Source organism: Bison bison, unplaced genomic scaffold (genome assembly GCF_000754665.1).
Source record: "Bison bison bison isolate TAMUID 2011002044 unplaced genomic scaffold, Bison_UMD1.0 scf7180017864487, whole genome shotgun sequence".
Lineage (NCBI taxonomy): Eukaryota > Metazoa > Chordata > Mammalia > Artiodactyla > Bovidae > Bison > Bison bison.
The window spans coordinates 8,077,076-8,087,543 of record NW_011495047.1 but is presented as its reverse complement, the minus strand read 5'-3'; the positions used below and the strand labels follow the sequence as shown (position 1 = coordinate 8,087,543).

The 10,468-nt window shown below is 51.3% G+C and overlaps 1 protein-coding gene across 1 annotated transcript in view; it reads left to right on the top strand.

Moving 5' to 3' along the window:
• CUL9 (cullin 9) overlaps positions 1 to 10,468 on the top strand; it is a 37,573-nt gene that overhangs the window by 6,792 nt on the left and 20,313 nt on the right. Inside the window, 8 exon segments of the mRNA XM_010863239.1 lie at positions 703 to 1,108; positions 1,532 to 1,724; positions 5,244 to 5,451; positions 7,274 to 7,470; positions 7,840 to 8,057; positions 9,021 to 9,267; positions 9,361 to 9,466; positions 9,996 to 10,223. Coding sequence (XP_010861541.1) covers positions 703 to 1,108; positions 1,532 to 1,724; positions 5,244 to 5,451; positions 7,274 to 7,470; positions 7,840 to 8,057; positions 9,021 to 9,267; positions 9,361 to 9,466; positions 9,996 to 10,223 — 1,803 coding nt within the window.

The following is a 10,468-nucleotide window of genomic DNA, read 5'->3' as shown; positions in this document are numbered from 1 at the left end:
ATTACTTTGCCAACAAAGGTCCGTCTAGTCAAGGCTATGGTTTTTCCTGTGGTCCTGTATGGATGTGAGAGTTGGACTGTGAAGAAGGCTGAGCGCCGAAGAATTGATGATTTTGAACTGTGGTGTTGGAGAAGACTCTTGAGAGTCCCTTGGACTGCAAGGAGATCCAACCAGTCCATTCTGAAGGAGATCAGCCCTGGGATTTCTTTGGAAGGAATGATGCTAAAGCTGAAGCTCCAGTACTTTGGCCACCTCATGTGAAGAGTTGACTCATTGGAAAAGACTCTGATGCTGGGAGGGATTGAGGGCAGGAGGAGAAGGGGACGACAGAGGATGAGATGGCTGGATGGCATCACTGACTCGATGGACACGAGTCTGAGTGAACTCCGGGAGTTGGTGCTGGACAGGGAGGCCTGGCGTGTTGCGATTCATGGGGTCGCAAAGAGTTGGACTCGACTGAGCGACTGAACTGAACTGAAGGTAGTTCAGCCTGGGGGACTGCCTAGGGGAGGGTGGAGTGAGGTTAGAGAGCTTAGAAGTTAGAGAGCCAAGGAATCCTTCCCTGGGGATAAGGCAGAGGCTGGGAGGGTCTAGGAGGCAGGAAGTATGTAAGGCCCCAGTGGGAGGTGGCCCACCTCCTGTTACTGTCCCCAGGCCCTTGGTGTCTGCTCCTTCCTGAAGTACGTGCCTTTCTGTTGGCAGAGCCTAGGTGAGAAGGCCGTGGGTGAAATCTCTGTGCCCGTGGCCATGGCAGAGAGTCTGCTGCAAGTTCTCAGGAATCGGTTTGAGGGCAGCACCCTCAGCGACCTGCTCAACTCCCAGATCTACACCAAGTACGGGCTGCAGCCCGACGCTCTGAGTGGCTCGTCGTCTTCACAAAATCACTCTAGTACCCCAGATCCTGAAGAGGAGTCGAAGTCAGAGGCCACCTTCTCAGAGGAGGAGACCGAGTCCCCCAACGTGAAGGCTGAGCCCCTCAAGGCAGAGGCAGAGCCAGTCAAGGGAAAAACCGAGCTGCCCATGGCACAGAGCGATTCGCAGCTGTTCAACCAGCTTCTGGTGACTGAGGGGATGGCTCTCCCTGCTGGGATGAAGGAGGCAGCCGGTGGTGAGTCAGGTGCTGGGAGGGGAGGGCAGAGAGGTGGGAGCAAGTCCTGGGTGCCCCCCAGAGAAGTGGGTCGTCAGCGGGGAGGGCGTGCCGTGGAGTGAGATCACTTCTGCGTGAGAAAGTGCACTGGGAGCGTGCATCCATTTTCCTTCCTTGGACCTTGATTACGTACAGCCTGTCACTGCTGCCTTCCTTCAGCGTCCCTGGAAAAGGAGGGTCTGTCTTCTAGAATAACATCATCTTCATTGCCTGATTATTAAATCCCTCACACAGAGTTGGGAACATTCTGGGTGCAAGCTACAGTAGTGAATAGGGTGTTTAAACGTCAGTAGGATAATTGGGCTTGACCGTTAGAGAGTTCCAAGGTGAAGATGCTGCAGTTTTATTTTTTTTAAGCCACCGCCTTTCCCTCACGACTTTCAGAAATGATTAGAGCCTTGCGGGGCCCTGGGCCACGCAGCTCCCTGGACCAGTACGTGGCAGCAGTAGTGGCCACTGTGCAGATCTCCAGCTTGGACACCAGTCTGCAGCTCTCAGCACTCTGCGCTCTCTCCCAGGCCGTGGAGGAGGTCACGGAGCGAGACCACCCTCTGGTCCATCCTGACAGATTCCTGAGGTTAGAACCCTGGGGAGGGAAGTGGAAGTTACGGATTAAGCTGTCAGTTGGGGGAGGATAGTGGTAGGGAGGGAAGGAGCTAGGAGATCAGGAGTTAGAAAGGCTGGGGGAAAGAAGGGCCAGCTTGAGGCGTAACTGAGCAGGAAGGGGACTCTGTGATGGTTAATATTCTTGGAGCGCTTGTTCTGTGCCAGGCCCTTGTGCTTAAAGCTTTACGAGCATTCTCTCTCTAAATCCTCCCATCTCCAGAGGCAAACCTGATGCTGTTCTTATCCACTGTGTGGGTCAGGGACTGAGGCTTAGAGAATTTAAGTAACTCGCCCAGTATGACAGATAATAGAATCAGGATTCAAATCAAGGTCCTTTTGGCTTTTGAGTACTTTTTTTTCTCCCTCTCTACTTTCTTCCTATTAAATTAAAAAATAATTAATGAATTCATTTGGCCACATCAGCTCTTAGTTGTGTCACGCAGGGTGTTCGTTGCATCACGCATCATGTGCGGTGCATGGACTCTTTGGTTGTGGTACACAGGCTCAGTAGTTGTGGTTTGCAGGCTTAAAGCCCCTTGGCATGTGGGATCTTAGTTCTCTGACCAGGGATCAAACCCACGTCCCCTGCATTGCAAGGCAAAATCTTAACTGCTGGACCACCAGGGAAGTGCTCTAAAATTTTTAGAAAATACCTCTTAGTTACAAATAGTACACCATTGCATTCTTATTTTAAAAGATCCAGAGAATGAAAAGTCAAAGTCCCATTTTGCTTCTGTTGTCACACACCCAAGCACGTATCCTTCAGACCTTCTAGAGGCTTGTATTTGTTGGTGCGTTTTCTGCATTTGAGTTTTCGTGTATGTGATCACACTCTGTTTCTGCAGCTTTCTGCCTACACGCAGTGTGTCTGCATACAGTATGTCCGTCCGCGTGCTCTTGCCTCGTTCTCACTGCCGCCCTGGACTCTGCAATGTGATTATACCCAAAATCACATGTAGCCTTACTTTGTAAAATTTTACTGTCTTGAAGCATATAGTTGATTTACAATGTTATGTGAATTTCTGTCTACAGCATAGTGACTCGTTTGTATATTCTTTTTCATATTCTTTTCCATTATCTTTTATTAGAGGATATGAATATGGTTCCCTGTGCTATACAGTAGGACTTTGTTGTTTATCCATCCTATATATAATAGCTCGCAGCTGCTACTCCCAAACTCCCTGTCCATCCCTCTCCCACCCTCCTCCCCCGTTTGGCAACTACAAGTCTGTTCTCTCACTTACAGTGTTCTAAGGGATCTATTTTTCTTCACACCTGCCAGCACTGGCTATTATCACTTTCAAAAATCTATCAGATTGCCAAAATTTTAAAGTGATTGGTATCTTTTTGTCTTTAATTTCTTGAGAAGTTAGGCATATTTGCATGCGCTTCTTGTATTCTGCTATAAATATTCTTATCCTTTGCCCATTTTCTTATTGGGTCTTTGTCTTTTTTTTATTGATTTGAAGACATTCTGGATATTAATTCATTATTGCTGTTCCAAATATTGTCTCTTCTATAATCATATTTACTTTATTTTCTGAATATAAAATAATATATATGATCCCTATAAGAAAATGAAAGTTATGAGAATAATGATCATCTGAAAAGCCTCTATGCAGAGATAGTCACTGTTGACATTTTAGTAAACATCCTTACATATTTCTTTGTTTATTCGTGTGCATCACCTCTGTATATTAACTTGTTTACAGTAAATCAGGGCTCCAGAGAGGGGGATATATATTTAAAATACGTTTGGTTCACATTGTAGTCATCGTAAGGCCCATGAGAGAAGACAGAAAGCAGCTCTATGCGGGGAGGGTCCATTAGTGCTCTGGCCGCTGGTCCCCGTCAGAACTTGGTGGGGTTATGGCTCTGTGGGCCCCAGGATCCCTGCACCTCCAGGCCTTGAAACCCCAGAGCAAACCCTGTTGTCCAACACAAAAGGCAGGAGTAAACACAGAACCTTTTCAGTGCTTTTATTTGCGTTATTTCTCAGGATTTGTCTTTTTGTCCTCCATTCCTTCCTAGTTCCCAGACCAACTTCACCATCTCTGCCCAAGGGAGAAAGATGTTAGTCCAGCTTTTTCCCTCTTGAGACGCTCACTGTAACCCAGGAATTCTGCAGGCACTGCTTCCTTCCCTTCAGATCTGTGTTTTCACCTGACCCTTTCTGTAGCTTAAGTGCTCAGGGTCTTAAATTGGTGGCTAGTATCTTTTATTATGTTGAACTTTTAGATTTTCATGCAGCTATCTTTCTTGACATTTTTTTAATGGTTCCTAGGTTTGAAGAGGGTCTATTCCATTCTGGGACTGTAAAAATATTTCCTATACTTCCTAAAAATATCTGTGACTTTACTTTTCACATATATTTTAAAATCTGTTTGCAGTCTATTTTTGCAAGTGGAGTGAAGCAGAGCTCCAGCCTTCCTTTTTGCAGATGGATAGCCACATGTCTCTGCCTCACGTTTTGCATGGTCCTTGCAGTCCTTCCTGTCTGAGATGCTGCCCTTATCGCTCTTCTAATCTGTTCATCTGTTTGGCTACCCCGTATTTCCAGAGTTTTAATTATTATAAGTTTTTATTTTGATAAGTAGTAGGCAAGTCTACAGTTATTTCTTTCCAACCAGTCCTTGACTATTCTTGCCTATTTTATTTTCTCTTTCTGTGCCTAAATCTGTCATTTTTTTTTCCCCTCTTGATTTTAGTTATATTTTACATCAGGATGCATCATCTGGTGTGCAACAATAATGACATAGATTATTCATAATAGAAACAAAAATATTTCAGTACAAAGTCTTTGTCAGCATGAGGCTGAGGGCAGGAGTATCCTGCAGGCTACCATATTCTTATGCACTTGTCGGCTTGCATTTTTTTTTTTAAAGATCTTTTGTAGACCAGTTGAAACAGTTTTCTCTTGGTAAGGGCATTTTATTTATTTATTTTGGCTGTGCTGGGTCTTAGTTGCTGTGCAGACTTTTGTCTGTGGCCAGCAGGTGCTCCTCCCCACTTGTGCATGGGATTCTCATTGCAGTGGCTTCTCTTTGTGGAGCACGAGTTTTGGGCTGCACGGGCTTCAGCAGGGAACATGGGTTCAGTAGTTGTGACTCACAGGCTTAGTTGCTCCATGACCTGTGGGATCTTCCCAGATCACGGATCGAACCCGTGTCTCCTGCTGTTGGCAGGTGGATTCTTTACCACTGAGCCACCAGGGAAGCCCTGCCCTTTAAAAAAAAAAAAAAAACCTTTTGGGCATTTTGATTTAACATTGTGGTGAATTTATAGACTCATTTGAAAAGATGAGCCAGAGCTCATCACCGTTTTGCTATATTGCCTGCTCGATGAGGAGAGCCTGAGACAGACAGACTGCAGAGGAGCGGGCAGCAGGAGGGAGGGGTCGGGGGATGGACTGGATCTTCGTGGACAGGCTTGGACGGGCACTTAGGTGAGACTCTTGGGATGGGAAACCCCAACGTCTCTCCTTTCTCAGGGAGAAGCTGGTGAAGACGCTGGTGGAGCTGCTGACCAACCAGGTGGGAGAGAAGATGGTGGTGGTGCTGGCTCTGCGGCTTCTTTACCTGCTCATGACCAAGCACGAGTGGCGCCCGCTCTTCGCCAGGGAAGGCGGCATCTACGCCGTGCTGGTCTGCATGCAAGAATACAAGACCTCTGTCCTGGTGCAGCAGGCGGGGCTGGCAGTGAGTGGCCCGGGCCCGGCGGTAGAGTGATGGCCAGGGTGGGCAGCTCAGGGGTGGGCTCTGCTGGTCTTGAGGAGGTTCTGTGGTCATTCAGACAAGGAGGAGACATTGGGATGGAGGAGATCCAGCTGGGGAGTCCAGGAGACAAAATGCCTCTGTGGAAGCAGGGAGAAAGGTGTTTCTGAGAATGATTCCCAGGTTTAAAAGTGATCAGCAGGGGTGGATGGAGTGGGGAACTCTGAAAGAGGAAAAAGTGTACAGAGAAAGCCAGTTTGGATTTTTAGGTATGTTGACTTTTCCAGGGCTTTTTATTAACAACCTAGTGTCTGATTAAAGGCAAAAGTTTTAGATGTGACAGAGTAATTTTTAGCCATTTTATCTGAGTGGTCTCAGAACACAGAAGATACCTCCTCACCAGATGTGGGTAAAGCCAAGCCAACATTGCATTGCAGCCTTGCCAACCCCAGGTCCAGGGAGTGGGGAGAGGAGGCCCTCGTTCGGGGAAGAAGAGTCAGCTTCCTGAGTGCTGCATACAGAGGGTCAGGCTGGTGGGGAGGTCCGGGCAGTGTGTGCTCCGTTTAACCTGAGGCTCCCTGAGGGGACAGGCAGGCCTTGTCTAGAGCAGTTCTGAGCGTGGATGCCAGCAGTCCCGTGAACTGGAGCGCGGGTGCTCTTGAGGCGGTCTTTGCCTGGGGGAGGCCGACAGGCCCTTTCTTTATGGGGTCAGCCTGCTGCTGCTTCTCCCCAGAGCAGCCAAGCATTCCTAGTCCAGGCCAGACCAGTCTGTTCAAAGAATTTCCTGATCCTTTTAAAGTGCATGACCAAATGCTTCTAAACTCAAACTCTTGCCCTATAACAGAATTGTATCATTTTGTTTATAACTTAAGGTGTCCAGAATTCAGCTTGGATTGGGGAGGGTAATGTAGCCAAAGGGAGAAAACCTCATTGTGAGGTGGCATTTGCTTGATGGGTCCAGCCCTTACCAGGGGTTCATCCTGAGGAGTAAGTTCTTTCCTCCATCCCGACGAGGTTTCCTCTCCAGAGTCAGCCCTTTCACCAGCCAAGACCTTCTCCACTCCGATGGTTTAGTGTTCATCCTAATTTCAGTTTCTCTGAGAACCAGCCAACATGTCTGCACATTCCAAGTATTTTTTCCTGTAATTCCAGCCTCACTCTGCCTGTGAGGCAACCTAAGTAGCCTCATCCAGGCAGGCTGGATACTGGCTTTGGTGGCCCGGGGACGGGGGTGGGAGTGTTGGCATCCACGTGGTAGCAGCAGCAGGGCAGAGGCCCAGGTTGCGTGGGGTGGAGTGGGGTGCAGAGTTTGAGGAGAAGGGCGACTCAGAGCTTCTGTGGTTGGGATCAGGCATTAGAGGAACTCCAGAGAGGTAGGACGACCGGGCGGACAAGAAGTTACAGAACTCGAGGGAGAGGTTTTTCAAAGGGAGGAGCGGCTAAGTGAGATGGAAGACGGCTTCAAGCAAAGTCTTGAATATACGTTGAGGCTGTGAAAGGGCTCCGTCCGGAGGGGACGCTGCACACGGGTGGCCACCCACCCCTGCACTCATCGAGTCTCGGTCCTGGCAGAGAGAAGCTGCAGGCTCATGTTACCCCGGAACCTTGGGTTTTCTGGTTGGCTTTCTTTTCTTTTCTTCCTTTTTTTTTTTAAGCCTTTGATGTCCCATCACTGCCTCTTTCATTTCTATTTGCAAACAGCTCAGTTGCCCCAGAGTTTGAGGTCTGGAATGCAGCCCGGCTCTCTCTCCTGTTCTGCACGGAGGCCGTGCCCACTCCTGACTCTGTCTCCATACCCCCTACACAGGCGCTGAAGATGCTGGCCATTGCCAGCTCCTCAGAGATCTCCACATCTGTCACCAGCCAAGATTCCATCCATCCTTTGTTTGACGCCCAGATGACCAGGGAGATCTTCGCCAGCATTGACTCAGCCACCCGCCCGGACTCTGAGAGCCTGCTCCTCGCTCTCCCTGCTGCTGTGATCCTGATGCTGAACACAGAGGGGTCAGGACCTCCCTTCCCGAATGCCAGACTCCTGTTAAGCCCCACGCCCTGCCGCTCCCCTGCCCCGGGCTCTTGTGCTTCGCAGAAGCTCCCTTCCCACTGTCGTCTCTGGATGAAATGTCCTGCTTGGGGTGGCTAGAAGAGAGGCTAAGTGGTTGAGGGTAGCGAGGTTCCAGAGATCAGAGACCCCTGTCCTTTCCTGGGGTTGGGAGGAGTGACCTGAGGTCAAGAGGCCAGGTGTCTGGCCTCAGAGGGACCCCTGGAACCCCTCTGTCCCCAGCTTCAGGGCTCCTTCCTCTGTGCCACCTCCCTGCTTCCATCACATTCATTCTCTTTCAATTTCTTCCGGGAACACCTCCCTCCTCCCAGGTGCTCCTCAGCGGTGAGAAACGGCCTCCTCCTGCTCAACCTGCTTTTGTGCAATCACCACACGCTGGGAGACCAGATCATCACCCGCGAGCTGAGAGACACCTTGTTTAGACATTCGGGCATAGCACCGGGGACAGAACCCATGCCTACCACCCGGACCATCCTCACGATGCTTCTCAATCGCTACTCGAAGCCGCCGGGCAGCCCCGAGCACTCAGGTACCGTCGTGGAGGTAGTGGGTGTGCTGAGCAGCTGGTTCCCACCCGCGGCCGGCAGGGCCCAGGCTTACGTCCTAGTTCCTCGGTAGAAAGACGTGATGACCCTTCAGGAAATGAATGAGGGCTTTCGTGCTCAAGTTCGGTCTCAAGTAGGACTTCCTGACCAGGAGGAGAGGGGATGTTTAGGATAGGTGCAGGGAGATTGGTCTTCTCTGTATAAACATGAAAGGGCTGCCATCTGTCTGAGCTGAGTGCAGTCCACTCTTCCTGGTCACTGCAGGGTCGGTTGAAATGACTTCTAGAGAGGCTTTCTGTAGAGGAATTGTAACTTGTGGTACAGAAGTTTGTGACTTAGAATGTGAAATATCGATACCATAGTGCAGAAAGGCTCTGTATTCAATGCACAAGTGAAACCTAGACGTATGGGGGCAAATCGAAATAGGCCCTGTGTCTTTTAGTCTGTACTTCTGAAGCCACCGAGCTCGGTAGTATAGGGGACCTGACTATAATAGCTAGTATTTGTTGGCTTGTATAGTAGCACAGCTCACATGTAGAGAGTAGTGGGACCGTATGAATTAAAACTGTGCTGTTTAACTTGATAGCGTTTGCCATACCAGTTTTTTTTTTTTTTGGATATAGCCAGATATATATTTAGTTCACCAACTCAATGGACATGAGTTTGAGCAAACTCTGGGCGTTGGTGAAGGACAGGGAAGCCTGGCAGACTGCAGTCCATGGGGTCGCAAAGAGTATGACGTGACTTAGTGATTGAACAACCACAAACTTACATATTTGGGGCCAGAAAAAGAAGTCTGCCACTGTCGGGTAGAAACAGTAGATGTCCTCACAACGGGGCGGGGGGCAGTTCGGGGGTGGTTTTCTGCATCTGTGCATCTCAGTCTGACCAGCTCGTGTGACTCTCCTTCATAACCATTTTTTTCCCTCCATGTGTCTGGGCAGCAGCGCCGGAGACCCCCAGCGCCCAGGGCCAGGAGGGGTCCCCTGAGCTGCTGATCCGATCCCTGGTGGGGGGCCCGTCTGCGGAACTCCTCTTGGACTTGGAGCGCGTGCTATGCCGAGAGGGTGGCCCGGGGGGTGCCGTGAGGCCCCTCCTCAAGCGCCTCCAGCAGGAGAGCCAGCCCTTCCTCCTGTTCCTGTGGACTCTGGACGCCCCCGGGCCCAATAAAACCCTGCTGCTGACGGCGCTGAGGTGAGAGGCTGGGGGGGGGGTGGGCACCTGTGTGTCGGGGGCAAGGGCAGCTGGCTGACTGCAGGGGCTTCACTTGTTGCCACCCCTCTCCAGGGTCATGACCCAGCTGCTGGATCACACTGAGGCCATGGTCCTCCCCTGGCACGAGGTCTTGGAGCCCTGCCTCAACTGTCTGAATGGCCCTGGCAGTGACTCTGAGGTACCCGAGCCCTGGCCAGGGTGGGCAGGGCAAGGCAGCCCGGGGGCACCAGCTGCCTGGTGAGGCCCTGGGGGGCCACGGCACAGCCAGCCTGGACGGGCTGGGACACTGGGAGGGAGTGGAGGAAGGAGGCCAGTGTCATCTGACGGTCCCCAGAACTGAGGCCTTCTCCCTGTGCCTGAATTTTAGATTCTGGGTTTGGGAGAAGCCCACATTCCGCAGTCCATGCAGTCCCTGCTCTCCGCCTTTGGGGATGGGGGGTGTGCCCTGTGGGGCAAGGCTCAGGCACCAGCTGGCCATTGCCAGCTGGTGCCCAAGATAGGCTGGTCCTGGCAGGAGGAAGCCTGGGGAGCTGTGCCCAAGCTCTGCCCCTCACCCCCGGGTCCTCTTCCCAGCATTCTGTGCCAGCCTATCTTTGGTAGTCTGTTCTCAAGTTCTCCAAAATCTCACCCACTGCACCCCCACATCTAAGGCCACCCCTCAGCCTGCCCTTTGCATCCCTGTGTTAATCTTGGCATCTCTGGGCCAGATCGTTCAGGAGCTGCTGTGCTTCCTGTATCGCCTGGCCTCCACGCACAAGGACTACGCAGTGGTGCTCTGCTGCCTGGGAGCCAAAGACGCCCTCACCAAGGTCTTGGAGAAGCACTCGGCTCAGCTGCTGCTGGCCTGTGAGCTTCGAGACCTGGTGACAGAATGTGAGAAGCACGCCCAGCTCTACAGTAACCTCACCTCCAGCATCCTGGCGGGCTGCATTCAGGTGAGCAGCACGCGGGTCCAGGCTGAGGGAGGTGGGGGGCGGGGGAAGGGGCCTCACGGTGTCCCTCTTCGGCACAAGTGGTGGCGGATCTAGGCCCTTGTTCCCTGGCCCTTACCCCACGTGGTTCTGTTCTGCCAGGATTCTGGAGAAAGGGGCTGAGCGCTCTGTCGCCTCTTGACTCTTTCTCCACGTGTGTCTCCGTGTCCCTGCTGCAGGGACCCTTTCTCTCCCCACACCCTTTCTCT